Source organism: Hemitrygon akajei, chromosome 3, assembly GCF_048418815.1.
Source record: "Hemitrygon akajei chromosome 3, sHemAka1.3, whole genome shotgun sequence".
NCBI classification, from domain to species: domain Eukaryota; kingdom Metazoa; phylum Chordata; class Chondrichthyes; order Myliobatiformes; family Dasyatidae; genus Hemitrygon; species Hemitrygon akajei.
In genome coordinates this window covers 85,189,951-85,217,039 of record NC_133126.1, presented here as the reverse complement: position 1 = coordinate 85,217,039, position 27,089 = coordinate 85,189,951, and the positions used below count along the sequence as shown (strand labels likewise).

The following is a 27,089-nucleotide window of genomic DNA, read 5'->3' as shown; positions in this document are numbered from 1 at the left end:
TCAAGCTGCTCGCTTGAAGGGCAGCTATTTATTGCCCATCTCTGCCTTGAAGTTTAGTGCTCGTCTTTCTTGAACTACTGGTTTAATCCAATTAAGTGGCAGTAGTTTGCTGAGTCACTTCGGGCAACATAACATGTTGCAATTCCATATAAAGACTGGCTGTGTACTGGCTGGTGGTAGAGCATTGGTTTTGCAGTTCAGTGGTCACTTTCACTATAATTCTAAAACTGGCACGGTGTTTACACTTTACACTCAATTTACACTTTTTGGATTATTAATTCAGATTTCCAACTCTAAGCCCTGCTGTCTCAGAGGGAGCTGTTAAGGGCACTGTTGATGCTGATGTGCAAAATCAAGCCACAAAACAGGCCCCTAATCTACTGTTGTGTTAAATCTGAGGAACATCAGTAGTGTCTTGACAGTTTCCCTCCCTCCATAATCTAGTAATGCAATGGGATATTCACTAAGTTTCCTTCCCAGGAGAGCAATGGAACCAAAGATGCTACAGAAGCTGGTATGAAAACACCTTGAATGGAAAATCCTACAAGAAGTAGTGGATATGGCACAGTCCGTCATGGGTAAAGCCCTCCCCACCACTGAGCTCATCTACACAAAGTGTAGTTGTAGGAGAGTTTCATCAATCATCAGGAACCCCACCACCCAGGACATGCTGTCTTCTTCCTGCTGTCATTAGGAAGAAGGCATTCACACCAGGCTTCAGGACTCACACCACCAGGTTCAGGAACAGTTATTACCCTTCAGCCATCAGGCTCTTGAACCAAAGGGAATAACTTCAGTCAATTTCACTTGTCGCGTCATTGAGATGTTCCCACAACCTGTGGACTCACTTTCAGAGATTCTTCATCTCATGTCCTTAATAGTTATTGCTTATTACTTTATTATTATCAATCCTTTCTCTTTGTATTGGCACAGTTTCTTGTCTTTTACACACTGCTTGAATGCCCAAGTTGGTGCGGTCTTTCATTGATTCTATTATGGTTATTATTCTATTATGGATTTATTGAATATGCCTACAAGAAAATGAATCTCAGGATTGTATATGATAACATGTGGGTATGTACTTTGATAATAAATTTACTTTAAACTTTGAAAATAAATCAACTCCTCCACTATGGGTGTCCATCAGTGATGCACCATCAATAACTCATTCTGAGACGTAAGAAGCGAGATATCGGCTTTTATTGACTGGAAGAATGAACAACACTACATCCTGGAGAAATGAGGCTGGGCTCAGGCCTCAATCGCATTTATACAGGGGTCTGTGGGAGGAGCCACAGGAGCAGTCCAGACAGGTATATGTAGTTCACCACAATCAGTTGCTGTGATACCATGTAACATCATCTAGAAGGGTTCCAGGGTTAGCTTTGGAATCAACTCAAAGCAGGGGAAAAGTAGGGTACATGCAATTGGTCTTAATTTCTTAGCGGTAAGAGAGGAGGAGATAACAAAGGACAAACCTGGCATTAGACTCTAGTTGGATATGGGAGCAGACTGGGTAAGGACATCATATTTCCTTCCCCAGTGGGGAACCATCAAATCAGTTGAGTTGATACCCTGGTCCGGGAACTCTGTGATCTCTATGATCATTGTTAAATATTCCAGAAATTATAAATTTCCCAGCTGCCATGGTAGGAATAATAGTGGAGGTTTCAGGTCTTGGTCTGAAACACCGACTTTTTGCTCTTTTCCATAGACGCTGCCTAGCCTGCTGAGATCCATTACCATTTTGTGTGTGTTGCTTGGGTAAGCCTGCTTGAAGCAAAAGAAATGAATGGTTAGCGGGAGGGCTTGGAGAGTGTGATATCAAATGTCCAGGATTCGTATGCTCCTGCTCAGGTGAAGGCTAAACCTGGCAAGCTTAGTAAACTTTGACTGATAAAAGATATTAAGCCTCTGTTCAAGAAAAAGGAAACACATATTGCATTTAGAAGTCAGGAATGAGTGAACCCCTGTGGACCATAAAAAAAAATTAAGAGTACTCTTAAGTGTGAAATCAAGAGGGCAAATTCAGGGTATGAGATGGATCCACAAGATAGGTTTAAGGAAAACTCAAGAGGTTCTATAGCTATATTAAGAGTAAAAGGGAGGCTGGGGAGAGAGAGACCCCATAGAAATTAGCAGGATTGCCTATGCCTTGAGCTGTAGAGATTGGGGGGGGGGGGGGGATACTGAATGAATATCTTTCCTCACTGCTTATGGAGGAGAAAATCATGGTGGATGATGAGATAAGGAAAACAAGTGGTAATATTTTGGACACGTTCATATTACTAAGGAGGATGTATTTGCAGTCTTACAGCTCATTAAGGTGGAAATATCACTACAGCTTGACAGAGTGGATTCTTGGCTTTTTTTTGAGAGACTAATTAAGAAATAGTCGAGGCCCTTTGTTTCATTGCTAGTCACTGTGAAGTTCCCGAAGACTGGAAGGTGGCTGGTGCTTTTCCATTGTCTAAGACAGGTAGCAAGAACAAGCCAGTGAACTACAGGCCGATCAGCCCGACATCATTAATGGGGAAATTTCTGGAAGGAAGGATGTATCGGCATTGGATAGATAGAATTTATCAGGAGTGTGGCTTTATGCAAGGAAAGTCATGCTTGACATTTTTTTGAGTTTTTTTGAAGAGGTAACCAAAGAGGGTCGTGAATGTCGCCCGTCTGTACTTCAGTGACAAGGTCTTGCATGCTAAGCTGGTCTGGAATGTTAGGTATCATGAAATTCAGGGAGAGCTAGTAAGGTGGATTCAAAACTGGCTTGGAGGTAGGAAGCAGGCTGAAGGCTGTTTCTTAGAATGGAGGCTAGTATGTAGAGGTATACCCACTGCAGTCAGCATTGGAACCATTGTATTTTGTTATTTATGTAAATAATTTGGATGCATATGTACAAGGTTTGTTCAACGCGTTTGTGGAGGACACAAAGTTAGGAGATGGTGTTGATAGTGAAGAAGGTTATCCTAATTTACAGGGGGAGATAATCAGTTAGGAGATTTTGTCAAAGAGTGACAAACGGAATTCCATAGAGATAAATGTGAGATAATGCATTTTGGAAAGTCAAACCTATGTAGGATTTATCCTATGAATGACAGGGCACTAGGGAGTGTAATGGAACAGAGGGGCTTAGTAGTACAAAATCAAAGTTTAAAGTACTGTACTTATATTATCGAAGTATGTATACAGCCTTGTATACAACCTTATTATACAACCTTGTGATTCATCTGCTTGCAGGCACTTTGGCCTTCAACAGTCAAGGCACTGAGTATAAGAGTTGGGACATTATGTTACATACTTGGCGTATCACAAACACAAGAAAATCTGCAGATGCTGGAAATCCAAAGCAATACACACAAAACTCTGGAGGAAGCCAGGCAGCATCCTTGGAATGTGGGAGAATAAGAGGTCACATTATAGAAATGTTTAAAATTATGAGATACATATATAAGGCGAGATAATGTGGCCTTTTCCCCATAGTGGGGGGAGTCCAAAAGTAGAGGTATAGATTTAGGGTGAGAGGGGAAAGATTTAAAAAGGAAATGGGGGCAACTTCACACACAGGGTGGTGAGTATATGGAACAAAGTGGTTAAGGCAAATATAATAATCTCATCTAAAAAGCACTTGGATAGTAACATGGAGGGGATAAGCTTAGAGGGTTACAGGCTAAATGCAGGATATTGGGACTAACCAGGTGGGCACCGTGGTCAATACAGACTCATTGGGCAGAAGGCCCTGTATGTGTGTTGTGTTCTATTACACTATGACTCTGAGCTTTTCATTACCACCCCAGAGACATAACCATGATTGTTAAAGTCCAAAGTCGTTAAGTTATATCTTGTTAAGTTTGGAAATATGGTTTTGTGCTTTGGACAATTACTTTGCCTTTGAAATCTTACTAGTTGAAATTTTTGCAGATATCAAGTGTACGATATTAAAAATGTACAAAATGCAACTTGGCATCCTTGATTACCAAGTTCCAACCAATAACTCTGTCTCAGGTATATAAGTTACTTGCATCAAGCAGTTAAATCTTAACATGGTACTCACTCCCCAGCATCTATAATTCTGTACCATTTATGGATTTTGAAAGAGATGAAAATGTTTTTACATTTTCAACTTTAAACTAATATTATCATGGAGATTGATTTTTACTGTTAATGAGCCTGCTTAATGTACAATTATTTCCTGGCCTCTTTTGTGAGGCTTGACAATGTTGACTGATTACTTGGTCTTGGATTGATGGATGGTGATGCCTCGAGTGCTGTGTGGTCTTCGTGGATACATTCATGACTGTCTCTCTAATCAATCTTTAATAAAGTAGAAGGGCAATAATCTCCCAGTGATGTCACAGATGATTTTAATCATTCTTTGTTCTATCAGTGCTTTATCTCCCTTCCCCACCTCATTTTATCAATCAGATGCACCAGTTCACTGATTATACTACTATAAACACGTTAACAATTAAGTAAAGGCAGCCACCATTGCCAAGTCAGTGTGTTTATGACTCTTTTTGCTGACCCTCTTGTGTAGGAATACTAGCAATAATTAGCATTTTCTTGAAGGTTTTGTCACATGATTTTAGCTCTAATGACTCATTGAAATTCCCTCAGTTGATTTTGGAGCCCCTCATCTCCAAGGTAATTGTGAAATGGACATTTTGTATTTTATTAGCTGATTCTTGAATGCCAGTCAGACAGCCATTTGGACACTAGCTTTAATAAATGTCAAATGTTTAGATTGAAGAAAGTGTTTATTTAATGTTCACAGGATTTTTCTCCAGCATAATCCTAGAAAATGATTTTTATTAGTTGGATAACCTGGAAGGCTGGTCCCTGCTTTTTTTGTGCCTGATCCTTATTAGTGGTGACACCCAAATTCTTTCTCCCTTGAGTTAGACGATCAGTGTATCAAGCCTATCTTTAAAACTTGAATGTCAAATAATCCAGGCACATAGTACACACTGATGGAAATGCTGCACTAACAGAAAGGCCAACTCTAAGGCATGATGCTATCTGAGGAAGAGGATAGTTCTGTTTGTATTTCTGTTCAACATTATTTCTTAATTTCACCAAAAACAGATAATCTGGTTATTATTGTATTGGCAGATTGACTCTGTTTCCTTTGTAGTAACCGTGATTACACTTGTGAAGTACTTCATTAGTGTTTTGACACATCTGTTTTGATCATACCTATTTGAGGGTAAACATTGGCTGATCCAAGAAGAATTCCTCTTAGTCTTTCTCTGTAACAATGTCGTGACATTTCTATACCTGTTGCTGAGAGCACACACAGCCCTCTCATTAACGCCTCACCAGAAAGTCAGTACATCCCAACACACAGAGCTGTCTCATTAGCACATGAATACAAAAGCATAATCAAAAAACCACATTGGTGGCATCTTGGAGATTGAAGGTTGACCGTGATCTTCCGGGGCGGGAGATTAGGCCATAGTTATGAAGTTGGTCAGATCCCACTAGGAGTACATTGGGTTAAATTATGAGGCTGCCATGTTGTAACTAGGGTTGCAATCCTCATGTATAGAAAATTGTTATGGAATACATAGTAACCTTAACATATTAAAGAGTTCAGAAAACTACATGAAGTGTAATGTCAGATTCTGTTGCAGATTCAAAACCAAGGGAGGAGAGATCATAAAAGCAGCATATACAACAGTTCATCTCTGTGCAACAGGAGAACACACATAGTAGTACAATAGTCTCTGTTTTATTATTTCATACATTATTATTGCACATTGGCAAATTATTATTGTTATTATTCTGTACTTTATTATTAGTTAAGTCTGCACACAGTTAACTTTTTAAAAATGTTGCGGCTGTAACAAAAGACTTTCCCACATGCAATCAAAAAAGAATTATTATTATTATTATTATTATTATTATTATTATTATTATTATTATTATTATTATTATTATATCAGGTCATGCAATGTTATTGTCCTGAAACTAAACAGAAAAATAAATATTATTTCGGCGGTATTGAACATTGATTTACAACCCCATCCTATTACCGCAATTTTTGGTTTACCGATGATGGACTTACTTCACTTATCTCCTTCCGCCTGTCGAATGATTGCTTTTCTCACTTTGATGGCTAGAAGATCTATTTTGTTGAATTGGAAGGAAATTAATCCTCCCACGGTATTTCATTGGCTTTCTCAAACTATGTTATGTCTAAATTTAGAAAAAATTAGAAGTGCTGTATTTGATACTTCTATTAAATTTGAAAAGATATGGAGACCATTTATTCAATATTTTCATATGATGTAATGGCCCTGTGCCGGGCTTATTGGTTTTTTTTTCAGCTTTAATCGTATGTATGTTGAGAGGATCGGAGTTGACGTCATGGATGTTTATGTATACTCGTGAGATACTATGAACAGCCCTTTTTTTTTCTCTTTTTAAAAGTTTTTTTTTATTTTTTTTTCTTTGTTTTTTTTCTTTTTCTTGATACTAGATTAGTAGATTAGCTAACTTTCTTAGATAGATTTTTTTTCTCTTTTTTACACTATATATTATGAAATATCTAAACTTACCTTGTTCATATATATACTATATGGTTTATGCTTTGGGAAACTTACTTATGCTCTATTCATTGTTTATGTATTACTTCATGTATAATGGGAGTCTATATATTTGTAATCCCTTACCATTATTTGAATTGTATCTCATTCATAATATTCTAAATATTAATAAAAAGATTGAAAGAGAGAGAGAGAGAGAGAGAGAGAGAGAGAAAAATAAAACTTTCAGTAGAAAAGTATACCTATATTTAATAAACAAGAGCCTTGTTACTCCCAGAACTGAGGAAAATATTGACTGATGAATTAAAACCTTGTTGGAGATGCCCTTTTTACTCAGTATAATTACCTAGCTGCAGATAATAGTAAAGGCACACAATATTGAAACCAGATGAGCGGATGCTCAATGCAGAGAGCTGATTGCACATCTATATAATGCAGCGGTTCCCAACCCGGGGTCCACGGATCCCTTGCTTAATGGTATTGGTCCATGGCAAACAAAAAGGTTGGCAATTGTTGTGTCTGTACAACCACATATCAATTAAATAAAAGCATGCACGTGGAGGTGAGGTTAACTGGTATATTCACTTTGCAGAGAGAGAGTGTGAGAGCAGATCAATGTGCATGGGTAAGTTAACAGTCAATAATAGTGCAAAGGGGAGTTATTGCACTAAGAGAAATAGATCCATACATTACATTTCCTTCCCCTTTAGATTAATGTAACATAAAACTGTATATATTACAAAATATTTTATTTCCCTTTGCCAACCCATACTCAAATAAACATGCTTTCACAATCACAGACAATAATTAACTTCACTATACTAAAGATTCAGTTTTTTGGGTGGCGTTTTGTTTCTTTCAGGATAGTGCGTTTGGACCAGTGGAGTGGCATTAGGTTTGGCCGGTGACGTGTCAAAGACAACTTTCTCTGTTGCAGGTGTCATGTTGCTAACAGTGACTTGATTGTCACTGAGAGGCAAGTCCAGTGGCTATATTATGTCGATCTTGTTGGATGCAGTTGACTCAGGTGCGTTCTTCAGCTGAGCATCCAGTATCTGGTCCACATGATGTCTCCGTATATGATTGCCAACATCCACTGTGTACATCAGTGGTACGGGTTTTGTAGATATCCTACTGGGTGTCCACTTGTCTACTTGGTAATCACACGCTAGGACTTCCTGCCCAACCCTGAAGCTCCTTGCTGATTTAGTTAGCAACTGGTTGAACTGTTCAACTTCCCTCCGTAGATCGGGTTTCAGGAGGTCTATGCCAGATCTCAGATTCCTGCTCATGAACAGCATTGCAGGCGTTAAATTTGTCATTGCATGAATAGAGTTCTGATAGCCAAAAAGGAAGTTGTCCACCTTGTGCTGTAGAGAAATGCCTCCCTTGTCCATAGTTTTAATGAACTTCTTGAAGGTTTGGATAAAGCTTTCAGCTAACCCATTCATTGCTGGGTGGTGAGGATCTGATGTCTGATGCCATTTTTCTTAATGACATCAAAGATAAGACGATTATACTAGAAAAGTCCCTTGTGAGTATTGATAGCAAGGAACATCCTGCTTGACTCCTCAATCTCCATATGTAGGTAGGCTTGTGACAAATCAGTCTTTGAGAACCTCTTCCCACCTGCCAAAGATCCAAAAATGTCTTCTATTCATGGCAGGAGATACTACACAGAATGTAGCACAGGGTTGATGCTCACTTTGATGTCTCTGCATATGCAAACAGATCCGGCCTCCCCTTTCTTGATCACTGGGACAATAGGTGTGTCCTCATTGCTCTACTCAACCTTCCAGACACATCCAAGCTTTGAAGTTCAGCATCCACGTTAGGACATAATGCATAAGTCACTGGACACACTTTATGGAATCTTGGTGTTGTTGTTTCATCCAGTTCAATACTGGCCTTTGTGCCTTTGAGTTTACCAATACCCTGCTCAAAAAACTTCTCATTAGCATTAAGCAGCTGTGACAATCTTGGGTTGGTGCTGCCGTTTGAGCTGCAATTACCTGTTGATGACACATTGAGAGCTTTGATTTAGTGCCACTCTAGTTGGATTTTTCTCAATCATTTATGTCTGAAAAGTGCTGGCCCTCCACTTTACAACACTTAAAGCTCTAACTACTGTGCTTGGTCTCCACATGTCACATTCACTTTCAGTTAGCCTTTGGGAGACACTTTGTCACCTGTGTAGGTCTTTAGCATCATTGAGGCCCTCTCTAGAAAACATTCATCCCCAGGAATTATAGACAAAGCTGACCCTGTATCCAGCTCTATTTTCAGGTTTACATCAGACACATGTTGTGATCCATATGATTTTGTGATATGCTTCAGTAATGCTATACAGTTCTAGGTATGACCGCTCATCTTTGTCGGACCCTGTGTTGTCTGATTCAATTTCACATTCAGTCACTTTATGTGTTTGCTTAGTTTTGTGTTTGAAACTTTTCACGCAGTGTGATTTTTCTCTTTGGCTGTGTGTTTTCTCTGACTTGCTTACTCTCTCTGTGTGACCTTGTCTGTAACACTTTCTGAAAACCTTTTCTTTGAACCAACAGTTATTTGCATCATGAGAGGATTTGTCACATCGATAATATTTTTGGCTTTTTGCACCGTTCAGGGACATTTTGTGCATTTCACATTCTGAACTCTTTTTCTGTCATTCTGCTGCAGTCTCTGATGATATTGCAATGGTCAATACCCATTCTAAGGTTAGGTCTCTTTCTGATAGTAGCTTCTTTTGTGTGCTTTGACTATACATGCCACATACAGGTCTGTTCTTTAATGCATCAAAAAGTCCATCTCTAAAATTACAATATTGGGAAAGTTTGCACAGTTCTGCAATGTATTCAGAAATGTTTTCATCCTTTGACTTTTCCCTTTTGTGAAATCTAAATCTCTCAGCTTTTACTAGTTGTTTAGGCCTCAAGTGATTTTGCTCAATTGCAACAATTTATCAAGCTGCTAAGTTATGTAAGAGCCGATATACTTTAGCACCCATTAAGCTAAGAAGCGTGGATACTTTATTTTCCTCATCCACGTTGTTCGCATTACAATACAGTTCAACCCTATCGATATATGATTCCCTGTCCTCATTAGTGCTGTCAAGTTCATCAACTTTCCCAACTAAGGCCATCGTCACATTATTTTCACTTTAACTTTGCTAGTTGTGTGTCTCCAACCGTGCACTATTACTCAGGTGTACATTTGTTAGCACTTGTGATGGCTTTCTCCATACTCGTTCAATCTTTCCTCTCACTGTCTCTTTGCCTTCCTCTGAATTATGTTGTCTCATAACTGTTGATGCAGTTGGTGATATTCACTGGCATTTGGGTTTGTACTTGTCGCCAATTTGTTGTGTCTGTGCAACTACATTTCGATTAAATAAAAGCACATGCACGGAGGTGAGGTTAACTGGTATATTCACTTTGCAGAGAGAGAGTGAGAGAGAGAGAAAGCAGATCAATGTGCATGGGTAAGTTTCAGTCAATAATTAGTGCTAAGGGGAGTCATTACTCTAAAAGAAATAGATCCATACATTACAGGAACCCCTGGTATAATGGAACTGTGAGGATAAAGGTTGGACAAGGTCAGCTATGGTGGCTGCAGTCAGAGGAACCGTCAATCAGTCAACTTGAGAAAATGCATTTTGCCCAACTTGACTTTCAGAGCAACCTTGACAAAAAGATTACAGTTTTTACTTGAGATGCTGATTTGTGCATTGAAAGTACCGTAGCTTAATTAATTTAAGAGAAGGTGATAATAAAGAACAGTTTAAGTGAGGTATAATTGTGATAAGGACATTAACAGTATCTGTCCAAGTTTTAATACCATTCCAATAAAACACTTAAATTAAATCTTCTAGTTGTCATAAATTGTGAGCTCTGACTTGAAAACAGAAGGTTGGGAAAAAGATCAGGTGCTACAATGCATAGGAACTTTTCAGGTCTGTAGGGCTCCCATTGAGACGTGAATGAGCATTGGATGAAACTATATGGTTCCCTTATATTGATTGTATCAGCATTGGTGGGAGCCTGCAGTCTATGGTCTAAAAGGCCAAGATTCTGAAATCCAGGTTGAGGAGCCAACTTACAATGAAATGTCCAGAAACCCACTTTTTCTTCGTGATAAGGAGTGACAGAGATGTGAAACTCTTTCTCCCTCTTCCACACCCCTCCTCCCGCCCGAAGTCTGGGGATAACCAGAACTTTCAAAACCTGGGTCAATGCATTTATGTCGGGTTAAGGCAACAGATTTTATTTCACAATGCCCATGCGTGACAAAAGTTAATTTACCTCAGTCTTGAAATATCAAATTGCACCATGGCCTCCGCCCTGACCCTTAATGTAACAGCACAGGTAAATGGAATTAGAGGTACAGTTGGAATTGAGTGACCTTTGAACAGAAGACACCTCCTCTTTCACACTGTTTCTCTCTGTGGCAAAATATTCAGAACACTTCTATTGAACAAATTCCTACCAGCACCATAGAAATCTGTGGTGTTTCATAAATTCTTGATCCATGTGAAGAATGCATACCCAGAATGGAAAAAAATATGGTTTAGTATTTAGTACTGTCTTTTCAAACCTTGATACCAGAGAGAGCACCCTTTATGATTCATTAACTATATGGGTTGTAAAGCTGGTAAGTTTATACACGTAACAGCACAAAAGTTCTTGTGACAAAGGGTCACTGTGTTGGAACTGTTTACAGAGTCTTTAAGTGAATCGTTCATTGTTTTATCTTGGAGAGGCTGGACCTGGTGATTAGTTATGGCCCTGGAAATTGTCCAAGGAGTGACAGGAGTTTGTTATTGCACTTATGTATTGGTGTGTAGTATAAGGATGCAGAAAAATTCTCTGGATTGGTTCCCAGGTATATGAGCAGCTTTGCATAGCTATGACAGAAGTAAATTCTCTCCACTATGCTATCCATTGTGAATGAACACAATACAGAGATATCTTCCTCAGGGTGAACTAACCCAGGATATGTACAGAAACTTCTTCATTGCCAGTCCCTTGGGACTGAGGATGACTTGCTTTCATTCCAGCTCCGTGGGTTCTTAGGGGTCTGATGAGGTCAAAGTGGGAACCACAGACTCTTCCATAAATAGGATAAAGATGCCTGACTTGATTTGTAAAGAAATGAACTCCTCCTACATTTTCCTGGAGCTTTTGTGTGCACACAATGCTAACTTATCATATCTCTACTCTACTTTGGTCATGGACCAAAGATTCCCAGGAGTCAGTGGGGATGTAGAATTTGCTCCTTGGATTGTATGTCTGTTTTGAGTGTCAGGTTTTGGGCAAGTGATGAAAATGGTCTACTCAGTGTAACCAGGGCCTTAGTGCTGGGGATGTAGGACACTTTAATTTATCCTTTCAATTAATTTGGCAATTTTCTGGATACCAGAACAGCTTTGGACATATCTCCATTGCCCTGATGTGCCTGCTTGAGGTAGTCCAGGTCTCAGAAGCATACCAATGAATCACAGCTGCTTGATAAACCAATACTAATTCCAACTACCAAAGGTTGTGTTGGCTCAGTGAAAGTGATGTCAAATCTCATCATCAATATTGGCCTTCACTGAGGGGTGAGATATGCAAAATGGTTCAGATTTTCTAGAGTTTTAATGCAAACCTTTTTGTTAGAGGCTGGCTTTGTACAGCAGGGGCAGTTTGGTAAAGCCTATCCACTTGTAACCTTAAGTAAATAAGTCAACAAAAGCTTGGAACTTGTCCTCTGAGCAGACACAAGCACTTTGTCTACATATTGCAACATGATTACTGAGGATGTTTCTAGAGTATATTTGTCATAGCTTCAAGAGTTGTTCCTGTGTTCTAAAGCTCCACACAAAGCTAAGTTTATTGGAGGTGAGAATGATTGAAAGAAGTGTAGGTATTGTTTGACACCAGTACAAACTGAAACTGGTTCTGTTGATGACCTGTTTGATGGATATTTGTTGCTTGCCATCATGAAGTAAACATGAGGTGAAGATAAATTTCTGTGGGTTTTCAAATTTCAAGTGGGCACTCTACGATTCCCCCCAGGCAATGCTGTCAAAGGCTTTGGTGAGACAATAGACAATAGGTGCAGAAGTAGACCATTCGGCCCCTTGAGCCTGCACCGCCATTTTGAGATCATGGCTGATCAACTACTATCAATACCCGGTTCCTGCCTTGTCCCCATATCCCTTGATTCTCCTATCCATAATATACCTATCTAGCTCCTTCTTGAAAGCATCCAGAGAATTGGCCTCCACTACCTTCCGAGGCAGTGTATTCCAGACCCCCACAACTCTCTGGGAGAAGAAGTTTTTCCTTAACTCTGTCCTAAATGACCTACCCCTTATTCTCAAACCATGCCCTCTGGTACTGGACTCTCCCAGCATCTGGAACATAATTCCTGCCTCTATCTTGTCCAATCCCTTAATAATCTTATATGTTTCAATCAGATCCCCTCTCAATCTCCTTAATTCCAACGTGTACAAGCCCAGTCTCTCTAACCTCTCTGCGTAAGACAGTCCAGACATCCCAGGAATTAACCTCGTGAATCTACGCTGCACTTCCTCTACAGCCAGGATGTCCTTCCTTAACCCTGGAGACCAAAACTGTACACAATACTCCAGGTGTGGTCTCACCAGGGCTCTGTACAAATGCAAGAGGATTTCCTTGCTCTTGTACTCAATTCCCTTTGTAATAAAGGTCAACATTCCATTAGCCTTCTTCACTGCCTGCTGCACTTGCTCATTCACCTTCAGTGACTGATGAACAAGGACTCCTAGATCTCTTTGTATTTCTCCCTTACCTAACTCTACACCGTTCAGATAATAATCTGCCTTCCTGTTCTTACTCCCAAAGTGGATAACCTCACACTTATTCACATTAAACGTCATCTGCCAAGTATCTGCCCACTCACCCAGCCTATCCAAGTCACCCTGAATTCTCCTAACATCCTCATCACATGTCACACTGCCACCCAGCTTAGTATCATCAGCAAATTTGCTGATGTTATTTTCAATGCCTTCATCCAAATCGTTGACGTAAATTGTAAACAGCTGTGGTCCCAATACCGAGCCCTGTGGCACCCCACTAGTCACCACCTGCCATTCCGAGAAACACCCATTCACCGCTACCCTTTGCTTTCTATCTGCCAACCAGTTTTCTATCCATGCCAAGGTCTTCCCCCCGATGCCCTGAGCTTTGATTTTACCCACCAATGCCTTCTGAAAATCGAGGTACACTACATCCACTGGATCTCCCCCGTCTAACTTCCTGGTTACATCCTCGAAAAACTCCAACAGAGGTAGGAAAAAGGGCTGTGTGTAGTAATCATAGAGTCATAGGTAGCATAGCATAGGAAAAGGCCTTTTGGCCCATCAAGTCTGCACTGTTCATCAGCCATCCATTTACACTAATTTTGTTTTTTATTTTCCCTATGTTCCCATCAACTACCCCAGATTCTCCCACTCACCACAAACTATGGGAAATGGCCAATTAACCTATCAACCTGCATGTCTTTGGGATGTGGGAGGTATCTGGAGCCCCCAGAGGAAGCTCACACAGTCACAGGATGAGCATGCAAACTCCACACAGGGACAACACTGGGCATCAGGATTGAACCTGGCTCCTGGCCGCTATGAGGCAGTGGTTCTACCAGCTGTGCCCCCCCCGTCACCTTCAATTCACTGTGGTCCCTGCAATTCTCTTCAAATAGTTTCACAGTGAGGGCACTGTTTACTCTGCCCCTAGATGGATGGGAGTCTACGCTATGGTTCAGAGAGCATTTCTGGAAGTGGGCATCTGAGGAAGATCCTGACGATGACTTTGCATCTAAGTTCACTAACGACACTCCCGTTGAGACTGAAATGCTTCGTGGTGGTAGAAAGTTCAGTGCTGGTTAAAAAACATCAAAGAACAAATATAACTGGGGCCCCAAAAAGCAGAATTGTGAGTAAATATAATGGATTCCTAAGCCTGTATCAAGTCATACAGCATGGAAATTGACCATTAGGCCAATCACCTCAACTTCAACCAGTGTGCACCATCAGCTCCCAGCACCTGACCTGACCTGACCTTCTATGCCTAGGTGATTTAAGTTCATGTCTAGACATTTCACTAATGTTGTTAGAAACTCAGCTTTCACCGTTCTCTCAGGCAGTGCATTCCAGGTACGCACCACTCTCTGGTCCCCACTGAATCTATGACTCTTACCCTAAATCTATGTCTTCTCATTTTACCCATCTTCATAAGGGATTTTTTTACAGTCTACTCTGTGTAGTTATATATACCTCAAACACATGGCTGTAACCTGCTCCACTCCATAGAAAACAAAGCCAGCCCCTCCAGTCTCATCTTGATTCTAAGGTGTTCCATCCTAGTCAACCTTTTTTCTGCATCCTCTCCAATATTCCTAACCGGAACTAGGTTTAAGATGATTAGCCTGTGGTAATTCTTACTGTCACCCCCTCTCCTGGGTCTGCTATATCGTTTAAATAACTGTTCTCTTTTTTTCTGAAGGAGGAAGAAATCCCAGAGCTGGAGATTGACATTGATGAACTGCTAGAAATCTCAGATGAAGACCAGCGCTCCAAACTCCAGGTGAGTCCTTAGCTGTGACTGGCTTAACGACAGTGAACTCTCATGAACTTCTGAATGTTATTTGCTTACTCTGATTGTTTGCACAATTTGGTTTTTTTTCTAGCACATTGGATGTTTGACACTTTTCTTTATACAATAGTTCCCATTGGATTCTTTGTTTTGTGGAGATGAATCTCAAAGTTGTATATATAGATGTACATTTTGATAATTAATATACTTTGACTTTGAGGACATACTTGAATTTCATTACTGTTCCCAGTGCCTTATTAGAAGCACAGGAACATGATGGGATTAGAAAACCTGCTCAGACTTTCATATATACTGAGTATGGTCACTCTAACTGACCAGAGAGCATGCCTGAAGCTCTGGAACAATTTGTAGACAGACAGTAGCTCAATGAAGCACTGGGAGAGAGAACTTACTACAGACAGTCATGACACTCCTGGGCTCACTGCACTCTAAGCATTCCATCTTCAATATCTTCAATAGCAATAGATTATCATTCATTCATTCCAGCCAGACTGTTTAATGGGTCTCTCCAAATTAATGGCTCTACTGGCACAGAGCCCATTAGAACATCTCTCCGGTTGGAGCCCATTGAATGATCTCCCTCCGGTGAGCTCATTAGAGATTCTGGCTGGAATGAAGATTTCACATAAGGAAGACTTCCAGGATTTCTTTCATTAAGTGTGGGGTGAAAATGCACCTTTTCAGCCATTTGCGTTTAGAGCACTTAAGTCATTCTGATTGTTCTTAAACTGTATGGTTGGTGCACACTAATAAAGACTAAGTGTATCCACTCTTAAAGAAAATCTCTTTGTTGCGGCCATGTTGAGGAGTGCCAGCATTACAATCCCAATGAAGAATCTCATTTGAGCCCTTAAAATGAAGGTGAGAAGATCTACTGGGTTTTGCAATTTTATTTAAAAATCAAGAACAAAGAGAAAATGCTGGAAAAAACTCGGCATCTGTGGAAAGAATCTAGCTTTCAGGTCTGCACCCTCGGTCAGAACTTTTTTATGCCTCGTTTGATCAAACTTGTTGAAAGTCCTTTTCTGATTAGTTTGTTGTCATGCATCAGCTCCAAGCGCACTGTGTGTAGAGATTGCTGGGCGCATTTCAGAAAACAAATAAGTGATTTTGCAAAGTTATATCCTGAATGCAGAGTTTATCATCAGCACAAAGTGTACACTGGCACTTGATTGCTCCTGAGAAGTGTCTGTTTTCTGATTGATGGAACATAGAACAGTAGAGCACAGTGCAAGCACTTTGGATCACAACATTTAACCTACTCCAAGATCAATCTAACTCTTCCCATCCACGTAGCCTCTAATTTTATTTCATCTATGTAACTATCTAAGAATCTCTTAAATGTCCCTATTGCTTCTTTCTTTCTACCACCACTGGCAACATGTTCCATGGTCTACCATTCTCTGTGTAAGAAAAAAAACCTGTCTTTGACATTCCGCCTACAAGTTCCTCTCAACAGCTTAAAAGTTATGCCCCTTTGCATTAGCCATTTCCACCCTGGGGGGAAAAGTCTCTGGCTATTCACTAAATTCATGCCTTTTATTATCTTGTTCATTTCCATCAAGTCACCCCTCATCCTCTTTCTCTCCAAAGAGAAAATCCCTACCTTACTCAACCTTTCCTCATAGGCATACTCTCTAATTCAGGCAGCATCCTGATAAATCTCCTCCGCACCCTCTTTAAATTTTCCACATCCTTCCTATAAAGAGGTAACCACAACTGAACACAACACTCCAAATGTGGTCTAACTGGGGTTTTATAGAGCTGCAACATCACCTCGCAACTCTTGAACTCAATCCCCCCAACTAAGCAAGCCCATACTCCATGCACCTCCTAAACACTCTATCAACTTGTACTGAAACTTTGAGGGATCTATGGATGTGAACCCCACAGTTGCTCCACACAGATAAGAATCCTGCCACTAACCCTATATTATATTGGCACACCTTGTGTCAATATTCCACTTGGCATGATTAACTTATTATTATTTAATTATTTATGGTTTTATATTGCTATATTTCTTCACTATTCTTGGTTGGTACGGCTGTAACAAAACCCAATTTCCCTCGGGATCAATAAAGTATGTCTGTCTGTCTGTCTGTTATGCCATCAAGTTCAACCTTCCAGAGTAAATCACCTCATGCCTTTCCGGGTTGAACTCCATCTGCCACTTCTCAGTCCAGCTCTGTCAATGTCCCGTTCATCTACGACAACCTCGTACACTATCCACATCACCACCAACCTTTGTGATATCTGCAAATTTACTAACCCACCCTTCCACTTCCACATCCAAGTAATTTATCAAAATCACTAAGAGCCAGGGTTCCAGAACAGATCCCTGTGGAAGGATGAGGTGGTAAATTGGATTAGACACTAGCATTGTGGAGAAGCCAGAGAGTGGTAATAGAGTGTTACCTCTCTGAATGGAGGCTAGTGACTCATGGCATGCTACAAGGATCGGTGCTGAGTCCTTTGTTGTTTGTCATCTATATCAATGATCTGGATGATAATGTGGTTAACTGGATCATCAAGTTTGCAGATGACACTAAGATTGGTGGTGTAGTGGACAGTGAGAAAGGCTATCATGGCTTGCAGAAAAATGGGCTGACCCTAACTGGGTGGCAATGGAGTTGAGCTCCACTAAAGAATTATCTATTTCTGCACTTCTTGGCTCTGCACTCCCTAGCAGTCTGCCCAGATCAATAGCTAATCCTCTGGTTAGACATACTTTGTGTATATGGGCTCAGTTCAGGAAATGCTATGGTTTCCAGGGGTTTTCCATTTCTAGCCCTGTCGCACATAATCACCTTTTTTTACCTACCACGTTCGATTCAGCATTCCATGTTTGGTACAGGAAGGGCATTTGACATTTTGAAGATCTCTTCATTGATAACCGCTTCGCTTCTTTTCAACAGCTCTCTGTTAAGTTCAACCTGCCTAACGCTCACTTTTTCAGATATCTCCAAATCCGACACTTTACTGCTCCTTTAATTCCTAACTTTCCTGAAATGCCTGCGAAAAATGCTATGGACCTATTTCTCTCCATTAATCCACTAGGTAAAGGTTTAATTTCAATTATCCAAGATAAACTAGCAGCTTTACGACGGGCCCCTGTGGATAAAATTAAAATGGCCCGGGAGCAGGATTTAAATATCTCCTTATCCGAGGAGAGCTGGGACTCAGTTCTCAAATCGGTTAACTCAACCTCTCTTTGTGCTCGCCATTGCCTCTTACAGTTTAAGATTGTTCATAGAGCCCATATGTCTAAATCTAAACTATCTCGATTCTACCCGGGCATTAGTCCGCTCTGTGATAAATGCAAGAGGGGCATGGCCTCTCTCATCCATATGTACTGGCTCTGTCCTAGCTTGGAGAAATTCTGGAAAGATGTCTTCACTACATTATCGGGTATTCTGAATCAGCACCTAGAACCTAACCCCTTAATTGCTCTGTTCGGTTTTTGGGGCGAGACAGATTTATGTCTGGGTCCGACCAAATGCCGAATACTATCCTTTGCCTCTCCCCTGGCGAGACGCTTGATCCTCCTTAGATGGAGAGATGTTGCCCCGCCCACTCATGCGCAATGGCTTAACGACATTATGGCCTGCTTGGACCTCGAAAAAATTCATTATTCAGTTCTCAATTCGGATTTAAAGTTCCATAAGATCTGGGGGCCTTTTATCGAATACTTTCATAACCTTCCTCTTGACTAGGGTTTTTTTTTCTTTTCAGTCCCTTGCTTTCAGCTCCCTTTTTTTTTCTGGTAGTAGGCATTATTATCCTCTGTTGCTAAGTGTATTTACAGTCTGGGAGTTTGACTGTCCGGACTTATACTCTCTATATTGTGTGGTGGTTGGTCTGGAATTGTTGTTTTTTTTTCTTGTGTTGTGGGGTTTGGGGAGGACACTAAGCTCACTTGTCTTTAATTTAGGTGCTTTTCTGTTAAATTCTCTTCCTGTGTAGCATATTGTTATTGTATGCTTAACCTTGCTCTGTATTAATGCTCCTCATTGGGATTTGGGGTTTTTAATTTTGTAAAATGTTTTGAAAAACTAATAAAAAAATTTAAAAAAAAGAAAAGAAAAATGGGCTGAAAAGTGGTAGATGGAATTTAATGCAGCCAAGTGTGAGGTTTTGCATTTCAGTAGGAGCAGCCAGGGTTGGTCTTGCACAGTGAACGGAACGGCACCGAAGAGTGTGGTAGAACAAAGGGATCTGGGAATGCAGGTAAATAATTACCGGTAATTGAAAGTGGCATCACCCGTAGATAGAGAGTCATAAGGAAAACTTTTGGCACATTGGTCTTTATAAATCAATGTATTGAGTGCAGAAGATGGGAAGTCATATTGAAGATGTGTAAGACATTGCTGGGGCCTATTTTGGAGTATTGTGTGCAGTTTTGGCCATCCCCCTACAGGAGAGATGCAAACAAGTTTGAAAGAGTACAGAGAAAATTTACAAGGATGTTGCTGGGTCTGGAGGACCTGGGTTATATGGAAAGATTGAATAAGTTAGGACTGTATTGTTTAGAACATAGAAGATTGAGAGGAGATTTGATAGAGGTATACAAAATTATGAGGAGTAAATGAAAGCAAGCTTTTTCCACTGAGGTTGGGTGGGATTACAAACAGAGGTCATGGGTTAATGGTGAAAGGTGAGAAATTTAAGGGGAACATGAGGGGAAACTTATTCAGAGGGTCACGAGTGTGTGAAATGAGCTGCCAGCACGACTGGGCATGCGAGCCTGATTTCAATGTTTAAGAGAAGTTTGGATAGGCACATGGATAGTAGAGTTATGGAGGACTATGGTCCCGGAGCAGGTCGATGAGAGTAGGTAGCTTAAATGGTTTTGGCATGGAATAGATAGGCTGAGGGGCCTGTATGTGCTGTACCTGTCCATGACCACTGGTCACAGACCTCCAGATAGAACATGCTCCATCTGCTATTACCCTCTGCCTTCAATGGGCAAGCCAATTCTGAATCCATGGATCCCATGCCTCCTGGCTTTCTGCCATGGTCTGCCATGGGGAACCTTGTCAAATGCCTTACTAAAATCCATATACACCACATCTACTGCTCTGTCTTCATTGATATGTTTCATCACTTCCTCATTAGGCTTCTGAGGGTCAATCTGCCCCCACAAAGCCATGTTGATTATTCCTAATCAGACAATGCTTCTCCTAGCTCTAAGAATTTCTTCGATAGTTTGCTCACCACTGAGATAAGACTCATTGGTCTATAATACCCAGAATTATCCCTATTACTTCTCTTGAACAAAGGAAAAGCATTTGCCATTCTCCAATCTCCTGGCACTATTCCTGTCACAAATAAGAGAAAATCTGCTGATGCTGGAAATCCGAGCAACACACACAAAATGCTGGAGGAACTCAGCAGGCCAGGCAGCGTCTATGGAAAAGAGTCGACGTTTCGGGCCAAGACCCTTCAGCAGGACTGGAGAAAAAAAAAGAGTAGATTTAAAAAGTGGGGAGGGGTGAGGGGGGAAGTGAAGAGAGAAACACAAGGTGATAGGTGAAACTGGAACGAGGAGGGATGAAGTAAAGAGCTGGGAAGTTGATTGGTGAAAGTGATACAGGGATTGAGAAGGGGGAATTTGATAGAAGGCCACGGAAGAAAGAAAAGGGGGAGGCGCACCAGAGGCAGGTGATGGGCAGGCAAGAAGATGAGGTGAGAGAATGGTGAAGGGGGAGGGAGGCATTACTGGAAGTTTGAGAAATTGATGTTCATGTCATCAGGTTGGAGGCTACCCAAACGGTACATAAGGTGTTGCTCCTTCAACCTGACGGTGGCCTCATCACAACAGTAGAGGAGGCCATGGATAGACATTTCAGATTGGGAATGGGAGGTGGACGCCATTACGCAGACAGAGCGTAGGTGCTCAGCAGAGTGGTCTCCCAATCTACGTCAGGTCTCACCGATATACAGGAGGCAACACTGGGAGCACCGGACACAGTTTATGACTGCAACAGACTCACAGGTGAAGTGTCGCCTCACCTGAAAGGACTGTTTGGGGCCCTGAATGGTAGTGAGGGTGGCAGTGTAGGGTAGGTGTAGCACTTGTTCCACTTACAAGGATGGTGTCAGTGTGGATGGACAAATGGATGAGGGAGTCACGTAGGGAGTGATACCTGCGGAAAGCAGGAAGTGGGGAGGGGGAGGGAAAGATATGCTTGGTGGTGAGATCCCATTGGAAATAGCAGGAGTTCCAGAGAATTATGTGCTGGACGTGGAGGCTGGAGGGGTGGTAGGTGAGGGCAAGAGGAACCCTATCCCTGGTAGCGTGGTGGGAGGACGGGGTAAGACGTGCACAAAATGGAAGAGGTGCGGTTGACGGCAGCATTGATGGTGGAGGAAGGGAAGCCCCTTTGAAAAAGGAGGACATCTCCTTCGTTCTGGAATGAAAAGCCTCATCCAGAGAGCAGATGCAGTGGAGATGGAGGAATTGAGAGAAGAGAATGGCGCCAGTGAGGACGCAAAGATCAGCAACTGCTTCCCTTACTGTAGTAACCTGGGTACATCCCGTCTGGCGAGGAGGCCCATCTATGCTAATATTTTTCAGAAGTTCCAGCAAATCTTCTTTCATAGTGCATGTCACTTGCCTGCAGTATAATCTGAAAAGATGGAGGATTACTCTCAGATACTTTTAACATTTGCATGTCTTGATATTCCCCTGATGCAGACTGTCTGACTAATTGATAAGCCAATAAGCTGTTTTATTTCTCAACAAACTGAACTTGCACAACAGTAATCGTGGCCTGACCAAGCTGATTTGTTCAATATTCCTCATCTTTGTGCTATCATGCAAAGTAAAGAACGTATCACCCTCTGCTTTCGTGGTTTGTTTGCCTCGCCATTCAACACCGGAGCTGTTTTGCACATGGGGAAAATTGCCTTTCTCACCAATGGTTTAGTGGTTCCTTACAGGTGGGGAAATTCTACTTGACATCTGTGAAAGTAAAATCGACTACAGGGAATATCAGAACCATGATACGGATCTTGCTTCAATATTTTAACGTCTCTTTTCTGATGTCTCTGGCTTGAGGTGACCAGTCTTCCCTTCTCATTGCAGGAGATGCTACACGAATGCTGTAAACCAACAGAGGTAAGCGAATTCTACTGCTCTCTCACGTCCCTCTAACACTCTGGTCTCCTCAATGAGTTCATTTGCAGGAAGCGCAAGGGGATGGGTTGGTCCAGTAGGCACACAAGCTGGGAATTGTATCAATACTACTTCCATAAGGAATTGAGCAGGGCATTCCGATCTTTAATCCAGCTTCATCATTCTAGAAGATCAAGGCCAATCTTTCAACTCCACACCACTTTCCTGAATTAACCCTATATCCCTTGATATACTTAAAGCAGATTTCTAACTTGAGTATACTCAGTGTCTGAACCACTAGAGCTCTCTTCATGAGCTAATCACATAAGTGAAATCTCCACAGGGATGCAGAGATCTTAAACTGTCTATCCTGGATGGTTGGTGTCTTCTCTACAATGCTCTGTAAGAATTTTTTGTCCACTTCAATGAGATTCCCTCTCAGTCTTATTTCAAGTCATTAAGGGGCTCTTGCCTTCTCAATTGGCGTTAGAGGGGTGAGGTTCTTCACTGTCTTCTTCTTGCAACATCCAGGTTTGTGTGGGTATTGTTCACGGGCATGTGATCCGGCAGACACACAAAAATGACCAAAGACAAGTATAGGCAGCAGGATCAGAAAAGACTGAAGCTACCAGGTTATCATAAAAAGTAACACAATTCACTAAAATATAATATGCTCTCCATGTACATCTTGGGGCTATATGTGACTCCTGTCCCACACTCATGTAGCTAGAAAGTAATCCTGCTGACCTTCTCAATTGTATTCCTGCAGGTCCACTATAGTCTCCTCAAAAGTGGTTATAGATGATTATAAATGCCTATGAGCAGGATGTAAAGGATTTACTGTACTTTGTAAAGAAGAGTTGGTGAACACCAGTATTTAGTCTTCAACCAAAAGGCAATTGTTTTTCCTCTTACCTCTTTATTGTTAATTTCTTGCTGTGAACTGTTTGCATTGCAATGGTGATTCCATTGCACTTGAGTTCCGGGTTTCCTTTGGACACCCCCTTGTGAACAGTCTCTATTAATGCAAGTCCTTACTTTCTTAAATCATATTGCTGGGTGATGTGACTAACTTCATACCCACCGGATGATACCCAGCATGCTGACAGACAGGTGGGATTAGTATTGTCATCCAACAACAGTCTCCATTCAATCTTAGTGTTAGTCAACATTGTCACTAAATACAGACAAGTATAATACAATCTAAACAGAAAAGTGGGGATTAGTATCACTAGCTCTGCATAATTTTATAGCTGGCATCAGAAATTAAAAGAACAATTTTTAGAGAAGTAAAATTCAAAATCCAATCAGTTACTTGAAACGTGAATGGAGTCTTGCATTAACTACCCTTAGAGGACTCAGTTTTGGATTTTGTTAGCACAGAAACAGCCCCTTCCTTCAGCCCATTAAACACACACTGGCCATCGGGCACCCACATATGTTTATCCCTGTTTATTCTGGCCACATTCCCATCTATTCCCCCAGATTTGATCACTCATTGACACACTAAGGGTCAACCACCTTGCACATCTTTGGATGTGGGAGGAAGGTGGAGCTCTGCAGAAACTCACCTACTCGCAGAGAGAATGTAATTGAGTAACTGGCAGTTAGACAGACAAAGTGCAAGGGACATGACAAAGTAGACTGGGAGATCAAGAGTTCAAAAGTTCTGTTCAAATGGCATATAGTACTGTGTCATAGTCTTAGTCACAGATATATAGCTGGGGTACCTAAAACTTTTGCACAGTACTGTCGTTATTTTACATATTGCACTGTACTGCAGCCACACAAAAAAAAACAACAAATTTCATGATATGTGAGTGATAATAAACCTGATTCTGATATGGGTCTTTATTGTCGACTGAGAGTGGGAAGGGAGCAGAGAGAGGGAAATTATTTGAGAAAAGGGGAAGCAAGAGGGGAAGGAGTGGAAAGTACTAGTAATGATCAATAAACCAATTGTTCGGAATCAAATGACCTTGCCTGGTGTCTCAGGACTGGATGTGTCTGTACCCATGCCAACCCTCTGCCCAGGCATTCCTCCACTGCCACAAATCCTCCCCTGGCGCTCCACCCTCACCATTCCCAACATCCTTTGCTCCTTGCCAGATTTACAAACTCGCTTTTCGCTCCATGTTGACAAATACAATACTGTGCAAAAGTCTTAGGCACCCTGGCTATATAAATGTGCCTAAGACTTTTGCACAGTACTGTATAACACTTGGGATAGAAGCTGTCCTTGTGCAAACTCCACATGCGGAACAATGAAGCCTGCACTGTGTTACACAGAAAGGGCTTAATGGCAGTGTAGGTGGTTCAAATGATCCTATGATCCTTCAATGGAGCAGTTAGGGTGGGTGGAACAGCAGGAGGCCTGGGAACATCCCCAAAAGGTGGGGGGGGGGGGGGGAGAGTGCAGTATTTGGGGTAATCTAATACAGACATTTAGGCTATAGAAGGTACAAAACAGGATGGTAGGTCAATTGGCCACAGTAAATGACCAATGGTGAAGATGTGTGGTGTATCTTGGTGCGTGAGTGGAGAGAATAGGTTGGGGTAGGATTAGTGTAAATTGGTAGTTGATGGTCAGTGTGGACCTGATGGGCCGAACAGCCTGTTGCTGTGTTGTATCTATGCCTTTATTAGTGGTTCCTGTGGCACAGGAATCCAGAACCATGCCAGAATGATAATGGGAAAAAGCAATACCAATCCAGGAATAATGTATTTATCCAAAGTATGTTCAAATTCACTCTCATAAATTGAAGTGGATCACACTTCCCTTTGAAGGGGAGGCTACAGGAGTGTGAGGAAAAATGGATGAGATTAAGTCTACAAGAGCAAGGGCATCCTGAAACCAGTGGCCTGTTTCTCTGCTCTAAGTTCAAATGTTGGAATAGGTTCTAACACCCATAATCCATCCAGTGGGAAATCCAGACTGGCACAAGATATAACCTATCATCACATGTTAAAATGCAAAGTAATCATCTCCAGAAATTCATTCAGCAACAAAAATCTAATGCATATATGTATCTTGTAGAAGAATGCAAATATAAATTGCACAAGTGCAAGGAGTGCTACAAGAGAGCAGCATCCATTATCAAGGATGCCCACCTACCAAGCCATGCTCCCTCCATTGGGAAGGGGTACAGGCGCCTTAGGTCCCACACCACCAGGAAAAGTTATTACTCTTCAACCAACAGGCTGCTGAACCAGCATGGATAATTTCACTCACTTCAACACTGATTGATGAACTCGCCTTCAAGGATTCTACTTTTAGAGTTCATTTGTTCCTGGGCTTAGGCCACACCCTCTGGTTGTAAGTGCTGCAGTTATGTTAAGCAAAGGTTTACTTTCTAGAGGGGTCTTTAACAGAGCTCAAATTTACCAAGAAAATTAAAGTCCATTTATCAAGTCTGTTTAATACGTCAGAGTACACTTGTATCCCTAGTTTCCTCAGACTATTGCCCACATGATGTTAGAGGAAAGCAGAAGCTGATTCCTTGTCTCTTTCTCTCTTCTTTGGTCCAGGATTTTATCAATGAGCTTCTCATTAGAATAAAGGGTCTTCGGAAAATGACAGTCTCCCAGAAGAAGTGACACTGAGGTCAACTCCCAGTGGAACAGAATCTCTATGATGGAATTGAGTGTGAGGTCAGACGAACCCCGCTCTGATCTGTTCGTGTAAATGACACCCTTTTATTGGTCAAAGAAGAAAGACCAGTCACCGGACTGAAATCTCTGAAGCATGCCAGGTTGGGGGTCGAAACCCACACATTTGTAAAAAAAAACAGAAAACAAGCAAAGTATGTTTGTGGCTATTTATGACTTTTTTTGTTAAAGTGTTAATAAACAATGATGTTTAGGTGTAAATTGTGTTGGCTGGTCAAGTAAACTGTACCTCAACCCATTTGATCTTCAGCACCTTTCAAAATGCATGCACGACCCAGCCGTTCTAAGAAATCCAGCCTATGGATCAGGCTGATACTGGTGAGACAGAGTGTCAGAATTAGAGGCCACGCTCTCCATTGGATGACACGTTGAATGCAGGTGGATGCAGATATCCCAGGGCACTCTTCGAGGAAGCATAGCGGGGATCGCACAATGTCTAGCGCATTGCTGTTTGTGGGAACTTACTGTGCAGGGATTGGTTGCCCTTTAAACATTACACTGTGACTCTGCTTCAGTGGTTGTAAATACCTCAGGGCAACTTGCAATTATAAAAGTGTGCTGGAATGCAAGATCTTTCATCATTCATGATGCTGAAACATAAAAGGTACAGGAGGGATGTCTGGTAAATGGAGGCAATCAAGCTGACTTCATAAGAATGGAGATCACACTATAGATCAGAATAAGAAATAGTAGTGGTCCATCTGCCCTTTGGATCTATTTCACCATTTAGCAAGGTCACAGCACATCCTTTCCCTCATGTGCTACTCCTGAACACCTCACCCCAAAAGAATGGCCAATGAGTTGCTCTTGGAGGTTGCAGGCCAGCTAGTTGGCTGAAGAACTGAACAATGGCTGCTGATTCGACTTGGGATGGTGGTTGAACTGGTACGTTGCCTATACCATTGCTTAGGCAGGGTAGGTACCTCAGTGCCACCTTTGGCTTTTGATGGATAGTTTCAGAGTTCACCAGTCAGGATTGACTTGGCTTTAGCAGTTGTTCCTTACACAGAAGGCCAAATTCTCATATTCCAATCAGGATTCATACACATTCTCACCCATGCTCACACAGTAATTACAAATTGCCACACACAGTTGGCAAGGTAGCACAACTAGGCTGTA

The 27,089-nt window shown here is 41.4% G+C and overlaps 1 protein-coding gene across 1 annotated transcript in view; it reads left to right on the top strand.

The window, feature by feature from the left end:
- ppp1r14d (protein phosphatase 1 regulatory inhibitor subunit 14D) overlaps positions 1-26,171 on the top strand; it is a 55,416-nt gene extending 29,245 nt beyond the window's left edge. Inside the window, exons 2-4 of the mRNA XM_073040269.1 lie at positions 15,074-15,154; positions 22,272-22,304; positions 25,830-26,171. Of these exons, the coding sequence (XP_072896370.1) occupies positions 15,074-15,154; positions 22,272-22,304; positions 25,830-25,898 (183 nt within the window). The 3' untranslated portion in view covers positions 25,899-26,171. The remainder of the gene's footprint in view (positions 1-15,073; positions 15,155-22,271; positions 22,305-25,829) is intronic.
- The last annotated feature ends 918 nt before the right edge of the window (positions 26,172-27,089 follow it).